Source organism: Hetaerina americana, unplaced genomic scaffold, assembly GCF_022747635.1.
Source record: "Hetaerina americana unplaced genomic scaffold, ioHetAmer1.1.p SCAF_7, whole genome shotgun sequence".
NCBI lineage: Eukaryota > Metazoa > Arthropoda > Insecta > Odonata > Calopterygidae > Hetaerina > Hetaerina americana.
Genome location: NW_027287316.1, coordinates 61382233 through 61409171, shown reverse-complemented (window position 1 = coordinate 61409171; position 26939 = coordinate 61382233). Strand labels below are relative to the sequence as shown.

The following is a 26939-nucleotide window of genomic DNA, read 5'->3' as shown; positions in this document are numbered from 1 at the left end:
TATTCTTCGTATTTAATAGAGCCTTTGTAGTGAAATTGAAACGTTTTAACCGACTTAATTTGAACTTGACTTTACTATATACCAATTCAAAAAAATATCAACTGAAATTATCTAGTTTAATCTTAAATTTACACTCCTCTTTGGCACCAATTTGACTTCCGAAATAGTGGGGGCAATATTGTTATTGTTCACTATTCAAGTTGGACCAACAGTGGCAATTTTCTTTCATTTCAAATTCTCTAGAATTCTGTTTGCAAAATTTATGATTTCGTTTCGAAAATATTCATTGAAAATCATTTCCAACATATATTCTGCGGAGAAGAACAAACGCATAACGAACTATTCACTGCCAGTTTTTTTGTGGTTTGATGACAATCTGCCATTCAAGTTTAAACAAAAACACGTTATTTTGTTGTTTTATCTCTCATGAAAAAAATATCATCATGCTGATGAATAAGTATCCAACTCAACCCAACCAACATAATGCGGAAGAAAACCCCGTTTAGCCGAAAGTTAACTTACGAGGGTAGCCGAGGTTATCTTAGACTTATAAATACATATATTAGGATCACTACCACTTGTCTAGAGATTATTCCATAGTATTTAAGTTATTCTGTAATTCATTAATCTTGTAATTTTTTTTGATAACTGAAAAATGGGATAATTTTAGAACATAAGAAATGAGTAAATGGAACTGTTTTTAATTATATACCAGCTTTTACCTTTCCCTAACTATCAAGTGGAATAGAATATCTTCCCGTTAAGATCGACTAGAAATTTTTTCTTGTTTTTCATTAAAAAAATTTTTAATGAACTTAAATTGCCGAATGTATCCCTGCCTTAAATTAGGTGCCACGTTTACGAAAAATACGTAATTTGTATTCACTATCAACAGTTAATTTTGTCCAGGTATAGATTTAATTCTTAGGAAAAGAAATATATCTATGAGGAATCTTGACTTACCATTGATTAAAAATTTTCAGTCAATTAATTACTACAGTAATGAACAAAATACGTGTGAAATCAATTTTGAGGTATTTTCACAGCAATGCCATTGGAAATATGACTCAAAATCAAACGATTAATTTGCATTGCTCATAAATTTATTAAAAGAAAGAAGAAGGCCGAAGAAAGTTTAAACTTTCATCTTTCTCTCACAAGATTCTGGAGAGTTGCATTCCAATGAAAAATGAGCGACTGTGTTCTTATGGTGTAAAATTCCAGGAATTGGAAAAGTTGGGGTTTGATAATCCCCACAGCTATAAACCACATAGAACTTGTGAGTTTAATGCTAAAAAAAATTAGGTCCAAATTTTGTGCGAGCAAATCCAAACGAGTTGGTGACCAGAGTGGAGAACAAAAGCAGCAAGTATGCTGGAACAGCACGTGCTCAAAATAGTAAGTGCTTGCATGGTCGTACCGCTGGAATGAGAATGTGTAGTTCATTTATTCATAGGATAAACAGTGACACTTAAGTCATTCTGGAAGCGATTCAGAGGTGAATTAAGAGACGTCGCTTTGATTAAACTTGAATAATAATCAATTCTCTTAACGTATATCAATTCTGTCACTTTCCCTCATATTGGAACCTTGCTTCTTCTAAGTTAATAACATTAATTGTAGCAAAAACACTTTCGTACTTCGTACATTATCCAAGTGTTTTCATTGAAATCATGTACAAAAATGGTAAGTATTCAAATTGGTTTATCAAAATAATATAAAATCACATTATATATACATATATATATATATATATATATATATATATATATATATATATATATATATATATATATATATACATACATATATACATATATACACACACACCGAGGCTTATCTTCTCTCAATCCTACGATATTAAGTTTTAAATTTTTTTATCAAAGAAACTGGATTTGAAAACTCACGCAACTTAATGAACTTAATGTTGCTCTTGTTTAAATGGTCATTTTTCCCAGTTAAAAAAGTCACCTGTCGCACTTGAGTCAACAGCATTGTCCACTATCGCGATTCTACTTCGTCGCCGGGGATAATTCGGCCAAGTGGCATGCCACACGGTACAGCTAATAGGCCTGAATTCTTTTCTCGGCATTGTCCCATGCACATTTTTTCCATGGAGAGTGGTTGAATGGCATGAGGCGGATGGCTCAGCGAACAGAATCTCGAAGCCACTTTTGCGTGTCGTGGCCCACGCGATAGAATTAGTGAAAATGCAGAGGGAGAAACAGTTTTTAAATGATCTACCGCTGATCCGCCGTCACATTTTCTTGGGGATACTTTCCCTCCTCAAGATATATTTTCTCCTTTCACGTTTTTTACTTACCGCAATTCATATGCGTAACACATGCCCAGATAACACAAGTTCTTTGTTATACCTGTGTTATTGTTACAGTGAAATGGTTTTTTGGAGCACTTTTTTAAAAACGGGAGTGCTTAGTTGTATCGCAGAGGAGTTTTGCGGTTGAAAGAAAGTTTTAAATGATGCGAAATCTAATTTGCTGTTGAAACAGTGGTTGAAATTAAAAAATTTCGCTGTGGTTTACATTAGTCAAGTTGTATTGGTTATTTTAGGGATTCGAATATATCTGTGAAGACGTTAAATTATTTTTAGATGTAGCCTTTCGGTCAAGTCAAGATTTCTAAATCTACGCATGAACTAAGCATTTCTTCACTTCTGTGGCTCGACTACCACGGCAGTAAAAAATTCCAGCACATCCCATTACTATAACATATCTCACAACGTCATACGATTATGCTCTCTGACTCCTTTCGCTCAATCCAATAAGCCAATTTCTGTCCTCCCTCAACCTCATTTACTCAACATCTCTAGCCTTTCTCATTATTCAACATTTCATTGCCACTCAAAATGCCCTCCATCCACTTTTCCTGCTTTTTTAGCATCTATGCCTAGTCTCCGCTCATCCTACCACGAATACCAAAAATGAAATTCTTTCCTTAAAGTCCTTTTTAGATGGACTTCGCCCAACGTATTCGAAAACACTTGTTTAATAGGTGAATTCTTCTGTCTGCTCTAATTTACGTTCTCCATGTATAATGTTTAGTCATGGGTAGGATGTGTACATAGGATACTTCCTATTTATTGAGGATCTCAACACCTTTGCTTTTTATGATTAATTCTCACCCTTGATGAAGCCTCAGCTTGAAACAAGTTGTTAAGGGGGGTTTCTGGGAGGTGTGACCACAACGGGTTAAAACTTCTCTTAGGCGACGAATGCCATATGTACCTAAATACGTGTCTGCGCATTATTGCAGTTAATACTTTGAAAGGGCGAGTTTGCGGAATACCATAATCAGAAGTTAAAGACCTTAGAAACTATGATTTAAATATTCTTTTTCAGGATTTAATAATTGTTTTCTATATTCTAAAGACTTCAGTGGTTCTTGTTTACCCGAAGATTTGATTTTCATCTTTTTGGGTGAGACTTGAGTTCGACACTTAAAAGTTATCATGCTGGTGCGCTTCCCCGGCTTAAACTTTAGTAAGCGTAACTCAAGGAAATTGTTGCCTTGACAGTATGATCTAATGTAAATACATTTAGCCGAGTAATAATTTTGTTTTTTTACCATTATAAGTTGAACCTGAATTTAATACCGGGCTTTATAAATATGTTCCACCTAATCCATATAGTCTGCGTCATCTACGTAAATACGATATATCAATTGCAGTTACAACTCGTTTTTCATCTCCGTGTATTTGAAATGAGATAATCGAGTATTTTTCGAAATCGCAGTATTTGAATTTAAATATTTTTCTTCAAGTTGCCGCAATTAGGAAAAGTTTAGATGTTTCGTTCTCTGAAAATGATTATATTTTTGTGTTCACAATTTCCTCGAAAACATTTCGCGATAAATATTACTTTTCATCTCTTCACCCCCTCCCCCAACCTTTGGTTTTCAATATTAGATAGATTTAACCTACTAATGTGGTACACATTTCAATTCTCAATGCTGAGCCTTTATTTCTCTTTATATCGATATATTTGAGATTTTTATTTGTTCGAGTAGCTCATTAATTAGGTAGTTATTTAATGTGTAAGCTCATGATTGTGTTCTGGTGCATACATATGTGCAGTGCATTAGTCCGTCAAGTTGACCTTACTAAATCTATATCTCGTGCAAAATTCATTTCTCTCCTGAATATTCTCTAAGGAGAAAGTCATTGATCCCCTGCTGACCGTCATCCGTCGTGGGAGAGGACAAATTACCATGAATATAGTAGTCCCATTGGGTAAACGTACTGCGTTTTGTGCCTAATTTTTCATCGGCTTTCCATTAAAAAATTTCGCCGAGCTCCCGTCACAATTCGACGTCCACTCCCGAAGTTTAAATGTCAGGTGTTCAATCATTGTCCTGAGACAGATTGGAGCATTAAGTGTTCATCAGGGAGCACAAGTATTTCAATCCATTTGAATTAATATGGATAACAGCAGTGTTAGTAGTGTCAGTGTTAAAATACTAGGGATTTGAAGCTCTTGTCGTTAGATTGCGATTGCTGTTACAGCCAATTGCCATCGCTCCGTAACACATCTTGATATATCACCCTTGCGGTAGATAATTGTGGGCACAGTGTGGTCTCCTTTTATAAATATAGGTACTATTGATCTTGGTTACATTTTCATTATTTTCACATTATTTTTGATTTACGACTTGTTACTGAAATTCCACAAGTAAAACGTTGCGATAATTTTGTCATAACAATTGAATTTTCTTAGTTTACAGAAGATAATGCAATGTGTGCTTTCACGAGTCTTAAAATCGTCATCTAAATTGTTAAGCATTTGTTCGGTGTATTTTTAGAACGTATTTTCCACTGGCTTACACCTAATAAAGGCGACGTAATAGTAAAATTTATAGTTATAACAAATGAATTTAAATAATTTGATCTCATTGCCGTTCTTTTGATTTTATAGGACCTTTGTGTGAAGATGACGAATTCCAATGTGACAACGGGCTTTGCATTGACGACCATCTAAGATGTGACGGCGGAAGAGACTGTCCAGATGGGGAGGATGAGGACAATTGCCGTGAGTATTTGTTCTCTTGATTTTTCGAAATTGCTATTGATGTAAAAACTTCTAAATTCCTATCTGTGATAAATGTATCCCATTTAAACCAATGTACCTGGAAATATTTACATTTCGATACCTTTACCTGTTCTTTTACAAATATGGGTATCATCTCATTCTGCTACACTTGTCCGTGATTCGAGACGGATGTCTCAGCAAAAATGTCAAGCTTAACAAGGTTAATTAATAGCACTCGCCGTTTCAGTAGTTATTTATGCATATGTATACAGATTAATATAATTATACAATAATTAAATAATATTTGATTGTGTATATGGTGCAATATTCAATGTACGTATTTTTCGTGGGTTCTATGCAACAGGAGTAGAATGAACCAAAATATCCTAGTATTGGAGAGCGCGCTTGAAGGCGATATTGGCATTGACGCCATCTATTGAATCGTGTGTGAGTCATCAATGTCTACCTTTGTTTCGATACGCTTTTGTCGAAAGAACAAATGAATTTAATATGGATTCAAAAAGTTAATTGGTCGCAAACATTGTACGCTTAACAATCGAAGAAGTTAAATGGCGATTTTTATTTTCTAGGCAAATACTTCAATTCCGTATAATCGCTGTATAATTATCAGACTAGAGTTCTACATTCAGTGGATCTGGAACAAGGTTGAACCATACCGAAATAGGTCGATAGTATCAAGGAAATAAAATATTTTTGGTAGGTTTTACCTATGATTTTACTTTGGAGATTTTTCTTAATGACTTACCGCTCGTAACAATTATATCTTCGTAATTTAAATACTGGTAGGCCTGAAGTGAAGTGAATCCATTTTCGCTTATAGTCTTGAACTTTCATACCAACATATCCGGAAGCCGAAGTCTTCAGTGTATTTATATTAATGAATGATTTTAATGATAATTTTCATATTTTGAATGCTTACTTATATTTTTCCAGCTAATCATTGACAAGCAATTAGGTCGTGAAAATCCGCATCATCCATCAAAAATTAAATTCGAAAAATTACAAGGATAGAAAAACCAGAGAATGTGGGTGCATAGTATTAATCATCCCGTTAAGGTAGTTTTATTGTTGCGCGTTTTTGAAATAAGTTCATGTATTGATGGTGAGGATGTTTTGATATATCTAGGGTTTCGGCAATACGGCAGATCTCAGCCCTCCAATCCGTTAATTATTCCCATTTCGTTTTTTGTTTAAATCATGTTAGAAATTTAGTGTTTATTTTACAGTTACTGTTAGATTTTCAGTGTTGGGTGAATAGAACTATTGCCCTTATTATGGTGTTAGCAAAACATAAAGTCCATAACTTTTGAGGTGTTGATTCTTGATACTTCTTTTTTATGTGTTAATGCAATAATAATTATATTTGACTAAGTTTTAGCTTCTTACTAATGTTGTGATACTAATGGAAAACCTATCAAAATAAGGAAATAAGTTCAAAGCTGTTGGTCACATTTTTATGCAACCTTCCTTTGCAGAAAATGTTTATTAATAAATTTGTGGGATGTACTTCTACTGTACAAGGTGTCCAGAACCTTATGATATAGAGATAAATGAGAGACCCGGCAAAAAATGTCAGTTTTCGGACATTTTTTTAATTTTATTAGAATAAGGTTGTAGTCTCTTCTTAATGCCTATATAAAAATACATTGACTAGTGTTATGGGATATGAAATGTACCAAGATTGAATAGAACACTCTTCAGGTTTGATGTGAGTGGTAATTCCTGAATACTATGTCCTCATTTAAAATGACAGCAATTAATCTACATGTCTCTTGTCCTTTCCAAAAATAAGATTTTCACTGTGCATGCATTTCTCCTTCAACTTGAGATCCCACAGAAGCTTTATTATTTCATACAATGTTCATTAAAATTTTGGTTTTGCCTAATTAATGCTTTCATTATACTAGCCAGTCATCGCCTTCCAATGGGAATGAGAGTATAAGTAAAAAATTCTGGGCCTATAAAAGTTAAAAAAATGTATATTTGAGTTGCTCACTCAAATACACATTACACAAGTTTTAATATTACAGTGTTTTGTTAAAGTAAATCAGTAACCTCGTATGCCTCTTTAAATCGATCTTATGTATTTTATTGTGGGTTAACAAACAAGTTTTGTAAGGTTGAAATCTACTAAATAATAATGATAGTTTTAAATTATATAATGTACAATTACATTTTAAGAAAAACGTACTGAAAAATAATTGCTAATTGCATTATGTTCTGTGAATTTTGCATTTCTTCGTACTTTCTTAATTCAATATTATTCATCTGTAAGACTTGAGTAAACATTGAAGAATCGTAAAACATGCTACATCATGTATGCATCAACATAGTTTCTGCAAGATTTGTTAATTGAATGCTGAAACCCAATACTTGTGCATTCTTGTCCTATTGTAATTTCTCAGTCAATGAAACAATGCTGGATAAAGGTTGTGGTGAATGAGCACAGTGTATGAACTTGCAATCATTCATGATGTGTTATTTAATGGTATTTTATTGATTGGTATTTTTCATATAGTAACCGTGAGGTAATTGGTAATTTTCCTTACAAAAGCACTGAGACAGGATACAATATTTTTCAGTGAAATTGCCAAGTTTTCAATCCCATGTTCCTTATTTTAAATTTGATAAATATTTTGATGGCTGATTGCCATCAAATTCATATGTTATTGGTTTGCACCTGCTTCATTGGAGCTGAAGAAATTATATGCCAAATCATAAATTAAGTGAATAATTTTCTCTTGAAGAAAGTTCCTATATTCTTATTTATTAAGATATCGTTTGTAGTTTAAAAATTATTGATGTTCACTGACTTGGCATTGACTTCAGTTATATTTTTTGAGTTACACTGACGTTTCCCAGTATTTGCATCAGTTGTGAAGCTCAAATTTTCAAAGTAATGGTAAGAATAAAATCACTATGAGGACACTAAATGTAAGAAGAAGTATTTGCAAATTTTTATCCAAAATTCAATTATATATTCTGCTTACACTAGTATTACCGGAGTATAATTCTGTTATCTTTTTGCCCATTTTAAACATTTTGTGTTTAGAATTTTTAAAGTTGAGCAATTCTAAACCACACATTTGCTATTTGTGTTCTTTATTTTAACTTTAAAAACACCTTTGGCTCTTTCCCTCATTGTGGTTTTAAAAAGATATTGCTAATTTTCAATTCATAGTGCAGGCCATATTGTACCTTTGTTCTACCACCTCTGGTTCCTGCACCACTTTTTCACATTATATTTATTACTTTTCGCTCACATCACACATCTATGACCATAATATATTCCAAGTATGCCTTATAAAGCTATACTTGGCTAATAGAGTTTCTTATCCTGTGGATATGATATTGTTTCTATCAAGTCCTCAAATTAGATTGTTATCAAAAGATTGACAAGTTGAAGAAAGTTTTTGTTACGATAAGTATGAAGTGTGGGTGAAATAGTACAGCATTGGAGAAAGATAAATAAGTGTAACATGATGTTTTGGAAAGAAATAATAAGGAATAAGGTGTCATTGTTAAATTAAACTTAAGATCTATGGCATTACTGGCATCCAGGAAAATTCATCACATGCTCAAACCTAGTATCCAGTATTGATTCATATTTGTCTGCTTTTCCACTTTGTGATTGTTTAAGCTTTTTATGTTACCCTGTGTGCTTTAATGAATGCTCTTTCCCTCCCTTTCCCTGCATTCCTCTACCCTCCTTCTCAAACTTCTGCCACTCCACATGAAACCACATTGCTGCTCGTCACTTTGCATCTGCTGACCAACAATTCTCAACACCAACATGCCTGGGCCGTCAATATGCTGCTGACCTGCAACAAAATGCACAATCAACTGACTTCGCCTCTTCCATTATTCCATTCTGGAAACTAAATTAATTAAATGTTTGAAATCTTTTGTATGCACATATTGGTTATTACCTGTTAATCATTTGACATTATACTATTTTGAAATAACAATCATTTCTATTCCAAATGCACAAACAAAACACCAACTTTGCCGAATAATTTCTCTTGCTTTACAAATTTTTACATAATATTTGCATTCTTTCAATATTTTCATGCTCTTCCCTTTGAAATCAATTACTGAATTTGATGTATTCCATTTGAAACTGACTGCTGCCATGATACTCTTATCCATTAACCTTTTGTCCTCTAAATCCAATACAAATCATACAATTTTGCTAAAATCATGTCTTTTTGCCTGAAATTAAATTTCATTTCTGTGCCTAAAATTATTTGTGCTGTTGAAAACCCCCATTTTTTTCATTCCAAATTTTTGATCCCTCCTATTTTTTGTGTGGAATACATCACTTTGTTGTCATGTTACCTCTGTAATCGTGTTAATGTATAACCACCTATTGTAAATTCTTGCACTCTTCCTATCATTATTTCTGATGATGTCCAATATGTGTACTATTTGGTTCATTAATGTCACAGCATGTGATGATGATGAATTTAATTGTATGGATGGAACATGCATTGATAGTACAAAGAAATGTGATGGACATCATGATTGCCCTGATTCAAGTGATGAAAAAGGATGTGAAGGTGAGATAACATTTTTAAGATCCCAATCCAGTATGGTATGGTGGACCTCACCAAAAGCTGGTTCATAATCTTAGCCTTTAGTCAATGAATCTTTTCAACTTTTTCCTTATTGATTTTTTCGTGTGTTGTTCAATCCTTGGAGGTTGTTGAGTTTGAACTCTTATTTAGACGTTTCACTACTGTAATGTATATTTAGTTAAATGCATTTAGTCTTAAGTGGCTATTTATATTTTGAAATAGTTAAATTCCTTTGCCCTTTTCAACTATTATTATTAACCCATATTATTTATCATAGATAAAGTCATTTCCAAGTGCAAAACGAGCAACATCTCTTGCCCAATTGTGAAGCTGAGCATCACACAATATGTAACCATTCCACGGTTGAGTATGGTCATGCATGGTCTAAGTTCATGACGGCTGTCTTACATGTCATAAGCCCTGTTAAAATTAAAAGTTATAAAATTAGGTGAAGTAATTCTTTCATTTAATGTTTATGCCATTTTTAACCCTTAAACTTAAGGTTTTTCTCTCCATTTATGTGCAAAACAGCATGAAAATAACTTTATTGCTCTTATGTTGCAAAATATAAAAGCTGTATTTGCTGTTAAAACAAATTAGTTCCACCAGGGACTGAGTCAGACTATGATAATTCAATGTTGTGTAAAGGTGATTTTTTAAACTAGAGTCCTGTAAGTATGACCAGCATCTGCAGGCTATAAATTCGTGTCAGTATATGCAAACTTCTGTTCAAACCCTACATCATGTAATATCTGGGGTATATATATGATTAGCTTAAGTTATAATAAGTTAACTTGAATATTGTTCTTTTATAAAGATTCAATCATAATTGCATTCCTGTGAGAGTCATTATATTATGTTGAGCCAAATTGTTAGCTAAGTAAATATTTTTCATTTTTTGAATGAATTCCATTTCAAATAATTAGAGAGAAAACTTTATTCACAGAGCAGTACTTAAACTCCAGCTGCTCCGAATCACTATGATTGCCAGTAACCATTTATGGTGTCATGAAATGTAGATTTAAAATTAGCTGTATGCATTGACATAATGACATGAAAGGTCTAACACATCATAAAAATTTAAAAAACACCTCATGTACCACTGTGCCCAACTTTTCAATGCTAATTATTCATAGTTTTATTATTTTCCCAGAATGCTAATCATGGACTGAAAGAATGCCTGACTGGGATGGAATTGTATTGTGGCTATGAAATTGGTGTTACTTGCTACATTTTACTGAATAGTGCCATTCAATTTGTAAAAAGGCATTTGGAAATGACTTTACATAACTATTTTTAGGGCATTACCTATACCCAATTTTGTGTGCCATTACAGGAAATAATATATACGATTATGTACCTATCTACGTATAAATAGGTACCCAAAAACCTATTTCAAGAAATTAAGGTGAATAATGGCCTTTTGCCTGTCAGTATTTTTGGTAATAATATTTTGCCGTTCTTCTATTGGTGTACATACATTCAGCTTTACCATGTAGTATATCTTTTCTATCAGTATAATTTCGTTTACTTTTTTATTGATTAACAGTCAAGGTTGATTATGTCATTATATCCTTAATTTTTACTTATTTTGCAGCTGAATTAGGGTTTTATGAATCGAGCTTTATAACTTAGTGAGCTGAAATAGCACTGGAAGCATATGTTTACTCAATAACTCGCCAGTAAATGCTCTGTATAAGCAGAGAAAGAGGATGTTTGGGATAAAACCCATTCCTCTATGTAATTATGTAATTGCATGCTATGTTTTATGTTTCTATTTAGCTGCAGCTAATGTTTTTTTGTAAATGCTCAGATTTGTGTCATTGTTTAACTGGTCGGTGTAGCTATATTTTTAACCAGCTTCAGACAATGCAGTGTAACCAGATTTTGTGTCAGTCACAAGGTTGTGTCTATTATTGTTTACCTGTTTTTGGTAAATCATCCTTGTGATCCTAAGCATGCCATTTTCATATTTATTGTTTGTTTGTTGTTGCATTGAGTTGGTTTTGGTTTTCTCACTCAATTTATCATTTAACAAAGCTTATATCTACATGTTATAATTTAAAACCTTTCAAATTGTCATATCCATATGATTTTGTAAAGACCTAATTTATTTTCTGCTGTTAATAGAGGCTTATCCTTTGTTTTCTTTTATCATACCTCAAAAACAGCTTATTTAAAGTCATTAGTGGTAAAAAATTCTCAGGATTTCAAAATCTTTGAGACTCAGACAAAAACCTATAGGTTTAATGGTGATTCGGTTTTGTTGAGTAGTAACTCTCACTTCTATATAGCATGTCGAGAGAATCAGTGGCAATGTAGCAATGGAACTTGCATTGATGCTCGCAAGAGGTGCAATAAGCATGATGATTGTCCAGATGGTTCTGATGAGTATGGATGCCCCATCAGTTCATCCCCTACAAGTGAGTTTTTGATTTCCAACATCTTTTTATGGTATACAATGCGATAATAACCAGAAACCCTGGAAGATGGAGGAACTCATAATATTTGTGCATCCTAGTTGGCCATAGAAACATACCCTCATCAGTAGGGATAGCAGAATATCTGCAAACCCAAGTACATGTTTACCCTGACCTATTTTTTCTCGAGAGCTCCCATGTAAAATTCTCGATTTATAATGATTTTTTTTAAAAAAAAAGAGAAATTTTGATGCAATTGTTTCTGCACTTGCAACTTAGCTGTAAAAGTGGGAGTGTAGAGCTTAATTAATCACTTTATGTTTTTGTGCAGAAGTTTATTTCAAGAATTATTTTGATGTATTGATTAGAAACTTGAGCTGCCATTTAAAGACTTAAAAATTCAAAAAGCAGAACTTCAAAGTAAATCACTTCTTCCTTGCCATTAAGTCTGATATTTAAAGGTAAAACTTATTTGATGGCCACTTGAACAATTTTCAATGAATTTTAATGTAATGAGTTAACATAGTCTAAAAATTTAGTTTATATTATGGTATCAGTTCATAATGGCTATTTGATTGGAAATCTATGAGGCATAATATTTTATGTGAACTAAGGAAAGTTTTGGAATTTGGTAGAATATTCACATATCATTTTTTTAAGATGCCTGATTTGAAATGGTAGAAATCCAATACACAAGGACTTTCCGGAAAGGATCCTCCCATACCAAATATTGAGACAAATAGATTATCTGGAATGATGAGGCCTTAGTTCCCTTCAAAGTGCTTCCCTTGGGACTTCACACTCATCCCAACATCTCTTCAACTTCTCAGAACAATTGACGAAGTCCTTTTTCCGAATGGTCATCAGCTGCCTTATAGCATTCTCATTTACCTCGTCAATGTTAAGAAGCAGCTGTTGCAGGGGACTTCCCCCAGCCACAAATGATGACCCAGGTTTTCTAAAATAGGTTATAACTGGAGATAAGTCATAGGCCTATTGAAGCAAAAGCCCATTCTTTCCAACAATCAATTGACAAGAAGAAGTAGGATGCAATGAGGCAGCTGATGGCCATTCCAGAAAAGTTCTTTGCTGTTAGTTTTGAAAAGTGGAAGAGATGCTGGGATAAGTGTTTGAGGTCCCAAGGGTAGTTTTTGAAGGGGATTAAGGCCTCATTTTTCTGGGTAGGCTATGTTTCTCAAAACATTGAATGGCTGTATAGTTTCTGGACAGACCTATTAGAGTTCTTAAACAGTTGGCGTTCAAAGTTTTAGCCTCAATAAATGTGTATTATTTGCTGTATTTTCAGTAGTCATATTTCTAACATTTCTAATAATCAGCCTCCCAATTGTAAGATTCTAAAAATACATGAGCTGTTTAAACTATCCTCAAGACAAAGTCATTGCTCAGAAATGCAATGGTGGTTATTAAGCTCTTATATTACACCAGGTGTCCTCTTGAATGTTGAGACATGAGAACAAATGCTTCATAATGTTTTCACTGCTGACAAACAATAGTTAAATTGTTTAAGGAGAAGTTCATATGATACAACGACAGGATTTCTTGCTGCTGATTCTCTTTATGTTGCCTGAGTTGATTTCCCACCAATTTTACAGAAAAAGTTTGATAATATATCACCAAAATGAGGAATGATGTAAAAAATCATTAAATCCTATATTTGTGACTTTTTGTCCAATCGCATTTTATACTGATATTCTTTTCTGCACGACATTTGTGTGCTTGGCAAATTAATTTTGTGTGGGAATGACTTTTTTCAAAGCTTAGGAAGTACTGGTTCACATTGCCAAGACTTATTTTCAAAACTTGTGTTACTAACTAATATTATCTTGATTTTTTACTGCATTGCAATTGCAACGCTCAGAACAAGCGTACATTATGAATGCATATCTGATATCCAGAGTAATTGTTTGAGTCAGAACCATGTTGAAGAGGAAGTAACATTTTGTTTGAACATAACAAAAATAATACTTTGCTATCCCCAAGAGCTAAGTAAGTTTCGAAAAATTTCTTGACTTATCTTGAAAAGTGTCTTACTTGAATGCAGTTAGCTCAGTGAATTCCAAACTGTCAATCAAGATCCCTAAATCCTAAAAATATTTTAGTGCATTCCATATAATTTTTCATGTCATTTACATGAATAATATCATGGCCATTTGGTAAACCTCTCAATCCATTATGCCTTTTTTATCATGTGATAAAAAGTTTGACTAGCACTAGCTGGTGCTGTTGGCATGGTAATTTCCTTTTATTCAGCTTTGACCACATTTTTCAAGAATTGCATATTCCTAAAGTTTTCTTTAGAATTAGTGTTGGCTTATTTCTTAGTGTAGGCTCTTTTTATTTCATGAGAAAGGGGAGATTGAATTACTTCCTAGCTAACTACCCATTGAGTATATGATGAGTACATATTTTCAGAAATAGTTATAAATGGAACTAAATTTTTATCGCAATAAAAAATATGAGGTATTTTTAAACTAATGGCGTGCCTGATTGCCTCATGAGTTAGTGCCCATAAAATCACTCCATGAATTTCCCAAAGGTATTCAGCTGCATAATCCAAATGTGAGCAATGATCTTGTGGCTGTAAAGTGCTAATGCTGTTAGTCTTCCACAAAAATTGGCTTCAGTGCTTTTAATATGCATCATTTTTGATGAATACATATATTATTGCATTAATCCATGATGAAAATTTAGACTCTTTAATGAAAATTTTTTAAAATGTTTTTTCTCTCTCAATTTACTCAATAATACATCAATTGCTCATTATGGAGAACTTGGAGCGAATGCAATATTCAAGTATTAAAGCCACAAAAAATAATAACCTGGTAATGGGAACATTTTTCCCTCAGCATATATCATCACCCAGAATTTATTTAATGCAACTCTTCATTTTACTTAATTTTATAATTATCTGTGTTTTAGATTTATTTTGTGAATTCTTCATCCAGTCTTCAGTATGATATACGAGGGTAGGCTGAAAAGTAATGCACACATGCTTGTTGAGCGCAAACAAAAACAATTGCAAGATCAGGAAAAAGTACATTAAAGTACAATTTTTAAGTTTCAAAATCATATATTAATTTTTCAACACAGTTACCACTAAGGCTAACACATTTCTCTGAACATGTAACAAGTTTTTTCATTCTGTCATTGAAAAACTCTTCCAACTTCTCTCGAATCCAGGACTTGACAGCTGCCTTCACCTCATCATCCGAGGTGTAATGATTACCCTTGAAGTGTCTCTTGAGCTGAGGTAAAAAATAAAAATCGCAAAGCCCAAGATCTGGGGAATAAGGAGGGTGTGGAATCGGTTCAAATTTCAGGTTTCGCAGAGCCTCTCCAGTTATGCATGAAGTGTGTGGACAAGCGTTGTCACGTTGCAAAATTATTGGTGTCAGGCTGCCTTTAACACGACAAACTCAACATCGGAGTTGTATTAAGTCTGCATATTCTGAGAAGAATTTACCGTTGCCCCTCATTCCAGAAAATCAGTCACATAAACTTGGTGAGCATTCTAAAACACAGTCAAAAGTAGTTTCATCAAGAATTATGGCTTTTCCAGGCTCGCAACCACCAAATTTTACTACTCATCAATCTATAGTAGACCTATCAACAGCATCCTCAACATAGGCAGCCTTTAAATGATGATGAATCTCTATAGGAGTCGCTTATTCAGCAGTTAAAAATTCGACAACAGTACGCTGTGTAACTTACGTTGACTTAGCATTAGAACATGTCTCCATACTTCTGCTTCTCAAAATACACTGGATGAATGAAACGACCTCGAACCTGCATATGCCTGTTGAGGGGAATGTTACTTCCCCATGCCACCAGGAGTGCTTCTGAAGGTCATTTTTTTTGTGATCAATAAGCATGTGTGCATTAGTTTTCAGCCTACCCACGTATGTCGACCAGTGACTAAATTGGAAATTCAAGAAGAAGTTAATATCATTGATTGAATTCTGGTTAGGGAAAGCATTCATGCAAAGCCTTGTAATTCATACCCTTGACATAGTGCGAATATCTCAATGCTTCCTTCTACAACCTTCCTGAAAAAAAATTGTTTTCTAAGCCATTTAGAGAAATGTCACAAGAACCATGTAGATATTGAATCTGGGAGTCCTCCAGCTCTCTCTATAGTACCTCTCCAATCCAACAGTCTTGAATCACTGAGCTAGCATGAGTTTTCAAGGTAGGGGTTCAATGGCCAACTTACTTTTTCTGCATGTTGTGGGAGAGGGCTTCAGTTGGAAACACTTGCCTGTAATTAATGCTTGAAAATTGAAAAGAATTAGTCAATGCCATATTTACTTCTCCCTGTCTGGAACAGTGAAGAGTTTTATTTATTTGCAGAAGCAATGTTTATAATTAAATACATTGAGAATGATTAATTTTTAGTGCTGGGTTGGTTCAGTCCTTCAGATCCCCCTTATGCTAGCTTGTTGAGACCAGAACTGGAATCAAAATGAAAAACATAGATTCTAGAACCGATAGTTTATACCTGCTGAGAAAGGTTGTATGTACATACTAAAAACTCAATGAAATGTAGTATCCACCAGAGTGTGTCCCAAGATACCATGAAACGTTTTTAGGTCAAAGAATTACTGTATCCTTTGGCCTTTTATGCATACTGTAGAATATTGATAATCTAATCTGCTCCCAAGACACTTATTTTATAAAATAATTTGCGATCAAAGAAGGAAAATGATGAACAGAAGCCAGGCTTACAAATTTAGTTCATTTATCTTGGGTGTGATTAATTCACATAATAACTTTTCACAATATAATATGTCTCGAGTATAAAAGCATATAATTGACTACAAATGAATGAATTGGAATTGGGAAGGCAGCCTCTAAAAAACTGTGCCAAAGTAAAATCCAACCAAAATTACAGTTTACTGCAGCTCTCCATTCTTCTCTCTCCCATACGTTAAGTATGTACGTACTAATATTAGAGATAGAAAGAGAATATGACAGATGAAGATAGCTCAGGTCTAGGCTTACCTGATGGCAAGATGAAGAGGGCATAAAGGAATTGAAATCAAAAAATACTAGGTTTTCAGATGATTAAGCTTTAGTTTGCCCATCAGCTAAAGGGTTGCAAGAATTGTTGAGCATATTAGCATTGTAAAATCACTGCAATTGGTAAGAGATGAGAATCAATTTTTACAAAGGAGATGCTCAGCAGTTTTAAAGAAAGAAGGAAGTGTAAGTTAAATATTGAAATAGAAATTCATAAGAGCAGATAGAACACTTCTCCTATCTTGAAAATGTTTTGGACCAAAATTGTCTACGTAGTATTAGCATAAGAAGAAAAATTGTGTTGGCAAAGTAGCTTTCCTAAGGGTAGGGATTGGTGACAGGGACACAGATTAAGAATGTTACGAAAAGTATTGTTAAAACTGATATAAAGTGTGGTTTTTATGGTGTGGGAACATGTTCATTGAAGCAAGATGATAGGCTTATATTGAAGGGTTTTAAAATGAAGAAGGATGAAAAAGGTGAGATGGGCAGAAAGCAAAATAAATGAGGAATTGCTAGGCATGGTTAGGAAGGAGAATAGAATTTGTTTGGCATCTACCAAGTATTGGAAAATACATTTTATCTATGCACTTCCCTTTGCATGATAATAGTGTTACAACAATATGGGAAACCAATTCACCATTTTATGAAAGATATTACAGTAACTTATTATTATAGATTTTGTTCAATCATCTTTTAGTTGAAAATAAAAAAATCATTAAGAACATATGGAAAACTTTCTAATGTTGTGAAACTTCTTCCTCTAAACCATGTATGAAACTTGTAGTGAGGTGATCAAACTTCTGTATACAATGACTACTGTCAATAGCTTTTTAATTATCCATTTTTTTCAACTATTGGCTCCAAAACTAAAAATTAAGCCTAGGTTTCAGAACTGCTTTTGAAAAAAAGGGAACCAACCCATCACTAATAATTCATTAAAAACATCACTTTTAAATTAATTTGCCACTAATTTTCATGTTTAGTAAACTTGAATCCAAAGAGGAAAATTGTACCTATTTTTATTCTCTTAGGTGCATGCCAGTATATATCTTAAATGGACTTTGAGAGTATTAAGTTACATAATTTTTCTTGGGGTTTCCTATTAGTTTTGTATTATTGTCAAGTCTGAATAAACAAAGTCACTACAAGTGTCCTTGTATGTAAATAACATTTTTCCTAACTACCTACCGCATGATCACTGAATATACGCCAATATATTAAAATCCATTATTCATGCATACATATATGTATGCTCAAACATTAGTGTACTCGTGTAAAGTTAGGTTGCCTCACAAGTCAATATAACTATCTTGTGATGCTTTTCTAAGTGATTTTGAAACAATAATTGTGTCATAGCTCTATGCTGCAATTGTTGTAATTAGTTGTCAGCATTTTTGTACATGCTCTTTAGTCATTCTTAAAAAATTGCATAGTCATAATCATGCCGAAAGATCCCTTGCAATTACCATATATTGAACAATTAACAATGGCAAAATTGCATATTCCTTTAGTCTGCATCAACCTATATTTTAATCATGAAAATATGCATTCCTATTACAATTTTTAAATATAAATGTAAAAATCAGTTCAAAAATTTCATTCCCTCTTCCTTGACTTTTGAATTTACCCAATTTTATTTCCCAATATGTACATTGCTTGAAATATGTATGCTATATTTTTTTATTAATGTTATACGTACTTGCATGAATAAATTGCATTTTTTCAGTTGAAGTAATTTTGAAAGCCAGTCTATGAATTACCGATATTTATGTCTCATTTTAGGATTGTATCTGAACTCCTTAAATTTAGGCTGTGAAATTGGGCTACTGTTTTTCCTTATACATAATGTAAAATATCTTTGATGTCCAAAAAAGTATCAATTTTTGTTTTATTTTGTATTTTTCCAACTGGGTACTTGTCTCTGTCCATATTCTAGTTATATGTTGAATTTATATGTGAGCGTTATTTAAATTGATTTACTCTATTTCAGTGTCTACTCATGTTGTCTAAAGTGTTCCTTCGTTTTTGTTGCTCATAGATTTACACCTTTAATTTTTGGGTAATGACATAAGCTTTATAATTAATTTGAGTAGTTGTAAATAATATCATGGAGGCTCTTATGCAAATTTGACACTATAATATGTAAAGTTATTTTCTGCTCCACTAATTTTGAATAATATTTTATTTTCTCTTAATAATTGAATGTAACATAGATAATCAAATTTTTATGGTTCAAATTCATAGGTCATTTGCCTTTTAAAGCATGCCTGAAGTATAACAGTAAGAGCTAATTATCTGCCTGCATGCAGCATGTCATTATAAATATTTTCATTTTGTCACAATCAGTAACATTCCTACAGTAGCCACTTATTACAAAGCAAGAATTTGATGGGTCTGTATATATGTACATACATATGCATTGCACTATAACAATTCTGGAATATGGAAGAAATTGTCATGCAGATTTTTTTAATTAAAAAAATTCAGGTCTGTATCTTACTTGTTATGAATGGAATTGTCACTATGCATGTTTCAGGAGCCTCTGCAATTTCAGTATATATAATGAAACTTCGTACATCTATGTTGGCATGAAAATTTATAACTGCACTATTACAAATGATATGTTTATTTCACTGCATTAATTGAAGTGTTTATTTCTGTCAATCCATAGTCTTCTGCTTTGGTGGTGTGTTGTTTTGTAACTGTGGGTTGTGTGTACCTCCATGGCAACCTTGCTGTTGCCCACCTACCTCAGTCGGCAGCAGTGGACGGAGATGTGGTACAGTTTCTTGCATGTTGAGCATTGCTGTAGCTACACTTGGGTTCACAAGGAACTATATTAAAAACTGGTAAAGGACTACCAAGGGAATGGAGTGAGGGTGGGACATGGCACATTAATACATTCTTGTTAGTGAAAAGGTCCTCTACCATCAGGGAAAAGATGATAATTTTACCTTTCAAAAATCATTTCCAACTTCGTCTCTCATTAGCATTACACATTTTATTGTGCTCTGTAACGTCTCTGTCAGCATGCATTCTTTGTTAACAGTTGATCACTGCAAATATGTGAGATCTCCTGTTAGCATTTTTCAGTTTTTATTCATATTTGCTGTTTAATTAGTGTCGTGAATGTGCAAACATGCTTTTATTAAGTATGAACAGTATTGCATATACATTTTTATGATAAATGAAATACTCTCATGGAATATGCATAGATATTCATTTATTGTATGGGCCATTTAATTTATTAACTTAAGAGAACTTATATTGTTTTCTAGCACACATTTAGGATACTGGTTTCCCTTTTTTGGAAATCAAATTTTCCTTGGGTTACCCTTCATAGCTACAGCTCTGCATTTCAAATAGTATTCATGAAACCTTGTTCTTGAGCTTATTACAGTGGGTACCCATTGTAGGAAACATACCTGGAATGTGATGATCTTTTTCATTATATTTTATCAAAGCAAAATCAGGCAGAAATTCAAAATTTCTGTAATGACTCTGTTGATAGCGCGAAAATTATTTAAACAGTGTAGTATTTAGTCAGTAGCAGAAGGCCTTAAAAATAGTGTAGTATTTCTTTCAGAAATGTTGTTAAAATTGCAAGCTAGTCAGAAATTATTAGCTTTCCCCCATAGCAGTTGCTTGTTATGTAGGAGATTATTGGTATATGTTGATGAATTAGGATGAATACAAATAATTTATTGGTGGGAAATGAAATGTAAAATTAAAAATGAAATTTACAAACAAATGTAGGTAATTTCACCTGAACAAGTGCCCAATATAATCTAAAAGTAATGGTCAACTACACCGACAGTTAATTATGTCCATAATAATGTGCATATAAAATTTTTGAGTCACAGGTACCTGTATTGCATGTCATTTCAGTTCTTTTTATATTTGGTGACTCATTTGATTAATCCCTAGACAGGATTGTGCAGACAATAACAAATTATGCATTGAGATTTGCAGTTCCTTCAGCAACAGGTATCCTGTGTTTACTCTGTCTGAAAGTGCTCAAGTGCAGTTACAATTGATAGAAATAAACTCCCAGAAAGCCAAAATTAGGATATAATGCAGGGCCTTGTTTAGGTAAAATTAAATGTGCTGTTTGCCATTAGCTCTGCTTGTCTTTTTAGGACCATATTTCCTTGAATATCATTATGTATCATTATTATTGTATAGTCCATAATTATCTGCACGAATTACAAGAACAAAAGAAGTAGTTACAAGAAGAGCAGTTGATGACAGGTACACAAAGCAAAAATGTGAACGAAGTAATATTAAAGAATTTAACATGGAGTGTGTAGGGTGATGTAATTTTTAGATTTGAAACCTGGTGTTAAGGCAAGGGGATGAGCATAATTTGGAGGCTTTTGAGCTGTGGGTGTGACAAAGAATGGAGAAACAAAGTTGGGCAGAGGAGGAGACAATGCTGAAGTTTTGAATTTGGTGGAAAAAGAGCAGAAGCTGTCTTAGGATATCTGAAAAAAGCAAAAAAAGTAGGTAAAGCCAATTTTTAAAGGCATAGGGTGCTAAAGGCCATAATAGAATGAAAAATTTTGGGTAAGCAGGGAGGAGGGAGGGGCAGAGTAGACTTTATAGACAGAATAAAGTCCGGTAGAATTCACATAGGAATGAAGAAGGAAATAATGTAAGGTATACGAAAAGAAGTTCTCATGATGCATATAAAAAAATAGTTATTAAAGAGCCATCCAAAACCTACCTCTATTGGTAGAATACATAAAATATGAATAAATCTGCTGGAATGGTTACAGTTTGTTAATGTATCATCATCCACTTGGCTCAGTAAATATAGCATTTCTGTCTCAATTTAAATTTTTGTTAGCCTTAGTTTGGAGTAACTTTAAATTTCATGCATGCAGGGTTATCTGGTTTGCCACAAACATAAGTCAGGATATGTATATATTTTTTAGTTAAGTCGAAAAGAAGTGTTCAATGCAACAATAATGATTCTATCAGGTCTTATAATAATGGGTCCCCACTGTACATTTTGTTTTAGTATGAAGTACCATCTGTATAATTTATGTTTATGGAAAAGATACCTTCCTTTTTGGCCATGAAAGGTAATTGGCTCATTCCAACATAATGACCATGGTTATCTTGGAATTAATTATCAGAGTCTTCATGTCATGACTCAATTTCACTAGGAAAATGATATTTTTAAAGTACTCTTCAGGATAATCTTTCATGTTAGTTACACAAAATGGTATAATTATTATGTCATTAGATCAATCAACAAGCATATGAAGGAACATAACGTATATCAACTAGTTTCCTTGAAATTTTTTCATATTCTCCAAAATTATTTGCCCAGATTTTGTTTTAGCCTTGTGCTATAATTAAATTGGATCGAATAGACTTATTGAAGACTATTAGATATTTTCGGTTCTCCTAAATAAGCAGTGAAATACTACATGTCAGATACGCACTGCCGGCTTGAATCTCAAGCAGTATGACATATTCATAACCAGTAATGCACAATTTCCTTTGTTTCCATAGTTCTTTTCTTAAGTTCATGTATGTATTTAATTTTGTCAAGTTTTTAATAATAACCAGTTTTCTTTAAATCTTATTTGGAAATTATAAACGCATGTTATTACACTATAACATTTTGCATGAGCTGATCAGTTTCTCATTCCCTTTCACACAAATGCATGCAAAAAACCAATTAACAAATAATTGTGTTTTAGCTTTGAAATGCTTTTCATTATTTTTGAAAGTTTTCGCGGAAAAATCTTAATTTTGATGAAATTGAGTTTTGGTCAGCACACATACAATTCTCACAGTAATAAATTTAAACTATCATGCCAGGAGGCAATTATATGGTCTTTAGTCTCTTCGATATTGGTTGAATTATTTTTACTGCTACTGTGCAAGGGGAATAATCACAGAGTTGTAAATAATTTAATCTCTCTTTTCCATCATAAATGATATAATTTTTGGTATTAAACATTAGCTATGAGAGTGGTAACAAGCCAGTTTTCTATAAGTTGGTCACTGCTCAAGGGCTCATCCAGAGTCATCCCCTATTTGCATTCATAACTGAGATAAATGAATTGAAATATGAGAGCATGAATTGTTGGCTCATCACACAATGATTCAATCTCTGAAACTGTGGCATGTCATATAGAAATGTGACGTTGTAATTTACTGTCAGCTTTAGAAACATGAATGACCATAAACTACTATTGTTTTTTTCAAACTATTATGCATCAAAACTTTCAATGGAAATCTATTTTCTTTTAATCACAACCAAATAAATGCAGTAATTGAAGTGAAATCAATTGTTGTGTATTTATGTTGGCATCTTCTGTAAATACCAAAGGGGCCAAATTTTGCTAATTTGATTTAAGTAACTGAAGTTACAATACCCAAGAAAAGTAAATCATATGGTACTAGCATTCCATTGATAAGAATTAGTTAATTATAATTGACATTCAAAATTAAGTACAATAACACAGTTACATAATCACATACCCTTTAATTTCACCCATCCTTGAAGCTGGATATTATGCATGCTAAAATCAGTACTCTCTGGCATTAAGGCTTGGTGTATGTAAAGTGGTATGGCACATGAACTGGCAGTGATGTGACAGTTGCATGGCACTAACCCAACAGAAATACAGAGCATACCAAATAATATCTTGTTGAAAAACAAGCATGCTTCCTTCATAGATCTGGTGTGGCACATGGGTAGGGTGGAACCCACTTCACACTATTGACAGTTCCACGATATGCCACTTACTACATTAGGGTAATGCCTGTTTGGTGAGTGCTCACTAATTTGACTACATTGGGTCAGTCAAATAATGCATATCACTTCCAGTCGTGCACAGCATTAAATGTTGTACCACTCTAGTAGACATTCAGCCTATGACATAAAAAACACTCTGCAATTACTTTCTCTGGGATTCATTTCATTTATTTCGCTAATGTTTGCTTTGAATTAACTCGGAATTTATCGTTCATTATTATGAGCATTTTACCTTGAAAATGATGTGTCGACATCCAAACAATTGTTCAGAAAATTCCCATGAAGCATACCCCTGGTGTGTTAATACAATCGCATGTATGCTGACCAACTCATATTCCCCTGAACATGGTCCTTTCTGCTTATGGTTTTGTGAGGACCTCTTCTGGATTTTTGATTGACTTTGCATGCTTGCATGGTTTCCCGGGGGCCTTGTTGCCGCCGTGTTCCATTGCCAACCCACAACACAACCACTTCAGCACCATCCTCATGTGGGCATGGTCAGTTCCGGTGTAGGAATGGATCGTGCATCCGGGGTGAACTTCGGTGCGATCGGAAATACGACTGCATCGATGGCTCTGATGAGCACAGCTGCCCTGTTTGTAAGTGGAGTTGTAACATTGTTACATTGTCTCTCTTGGCAGCGTGTAGCAATCATATTTGTGGTCAAAGTTCTCACTTTTAAGTGTTCACAAGAATCAAGGTGCTCATCTTAGTGGAACTTGAAAACAAGTATCAAGTTATTTGGAAAAACATTTTCAGTGTTTTTTTAAATTAATGAAAACTTCACCAAACCCTTAATCAAATAAGGAAATGAGACTCAGTTTTCCTTGACCTATGGAGTTCTTGAGTTTGATATTTGCTGCGTTCCGTCAATTTTTTGTAGGGTGCCAATCATTGCATATTCTGGTGAACCTCATTCATACATCTTTAGTAATTATCCTAGCATTTTCACACAATACAAAACTTTGCTGTCCCTTTTGTTGAGGGCTTAATTAAAGGTGTGCATCATGTTTCATACCTTTATATTTTAACATAGTGCATATTTGGAGCTTCGTGTTGCAATTTTGCTCATAATTTCATCTTAACCACAGTCAAGCATCTGGTCCTCCAAATTATTCCTGCTCTCATATTTAAAAAATTGAGTTTTTTGTTAGAATTGTAGCATAATATTTAGGGAACTTAAATTATATGTGGAGTCTGTTGACATAAAATAGCCTCATATCAAATATTTAATTAAAAATATTTGGATTGCTATTAATATCTGTTTCTATTAGTGGAATTAGATACACAAGAGAATGGAATACCATAGCATTTAAGCCTAACCAGACATCCTTCCATTGAGAAACTGTATTTCTGCTACTGATCATATATTATTAAAATTCCTTCTGTTGAATGCTGAAAGGAAAATTATTAGTAATGAGATTTCCCATTAGCATGTAATCATACAGGATGCTCTTTTCATTTCATTTTGTGCGTATATTTTCTTCAAATAATACAAATTGTATAATCATTGAACATTTTCACAAGAATTTAAAGGTAATGAAGTGAAAAATTGTCCGTTGTTCCTTTTTTATTATTTTTGTTTTAAATATCCTCCAGAGATATTCAATTTGAATAATACATGCAAATTATAATATTAAATTTTACGATGCGCAAGAATTTATTTAAGTTTTGGAACTAAGGATTGTTTATTGAACATTATGAAAAAGATGTTTGGCTGTGATTATTATACTAGCTTTTAGGAGAGGAGGTTTTTTTTTATTTTATCTTGGCTGGGGCAATCTTGAGCCACTTCTTATACTGCTTTTTATTAGTTTTATCACCAGCAAAGTTCAACACTCATATTTTTTTGTTGTAGAGTAGTTTTCACTGAAATGCACATACAATGCACTCCTTGTGGATTGTGTAAGATATTTTTAGGAGGAATCAAACCTTTAATGGATTCAAACTCGCCTACATATGCTGTATTTTGTAAAATTGGGAATTGAGGGTATTGTAGCACTGCATGAATCTCACACAAATATTTCACATTTCATGTTCACTGTAAATATTTTCATTGTGTTTTGAATTTGATTTTTATGTTTACTGCCTGCACATCTTGAACCCAAGTGGAAACCTAATCGAGCCATGATATCATTTTTAAGTACCCTTGGATATTTAATGCTTTAACCCTTTTTGAAGTTCTCTTGAATAATTTTGTTGGCCATGCTGGAACTTACCTCCAGAATGCAGAAAGGATTACTCATGAGGAAGTATGTTATTGCGGTGGGGATATCATTGCATGTTCAAGACTCATTTGTTTGTTTTCATTTTTGCAGCATGTCCCTCGGGTGATTTTCGATGTGACAATGGAGTCTGTATTGAACGTGAGCGTCAGTGCAACAGGGTCATTGATTGCAACGATCGCAGTGATGAAAGGAATTGCTGTATGCACTCAATCTTACTGACTTAATCATAAATCTGTCTAAAACATATGTACATATTACATATAAACAAATATTTTATGAAGTCGAATGCCATTGGGATAGCAAAGAAATCCAGGAATGACAGTGGTGTTAGTATAGTAACCAAGTAATTAACTGGGGTGAGGAATACTGATAATGGGTTACCTTAAAAACCAGTACAAAATTTGAAATCAGATAGTGACCACTGAGAAGCCTTATGCTTAGTAATTATATGCATGTAGTGTCATTTACCCTTCGTGACAGAGATGGTTATTTAGACTTACACAGCATGCTTACTGTTTACAAAAGATTCTCATAGGTGAAAGTAAAATTAAGTAAAAGACAATGAAAAGGAAAAATAGAGATTTGCATTAAAAGAGGATAGATTTTCACGTCCATGAGGTCGAAATGGAAGATATTATCAGTGAATTGAGCCCAGAAGAGTGGTTTGAGATCTTGGTTTCAGAAGAAAATATTTCGAAGTGACCCATGGCAAGTTAGTCTTAAGTGGGGGCCGAATAGTTAACCATGCTGGTCCCTTTTAAAGGAAAGGAAAAATTCATATTGAAAGTACAGGCATTTTTTGTCAACATTAATTCTGCCATGCAGAA

General features: G+C 33.4%; 1 protein-coding gene across 1 annotated transcript in view; it reads left to right on the top strand.

Moving 5' to 3' along the window:
- Positions 1-26939, top strand: part of trol (terribly reduced optic lobes) — a 703100-nt gene that overhangs the window by 508725 nt on the left and 167436 nt on the right. The window contains exons 6-9 of the mRNA XM_071594907.1: positions 4932-5045; positions 9515-9625; positions 24361-24483; positions 26203-26310. Coding sequence (XP_071451008.1) covers positions 4932-5045; positions 9515-9625; positions 24361-24483; positions 26203-26310 — 456 coding nt within the window. The remainder of the gene's footprint in view (positions 1-4931; positions 5046-9514; positions 9626-24360; positions 24484-26202; positions 26311-26939) is intronic.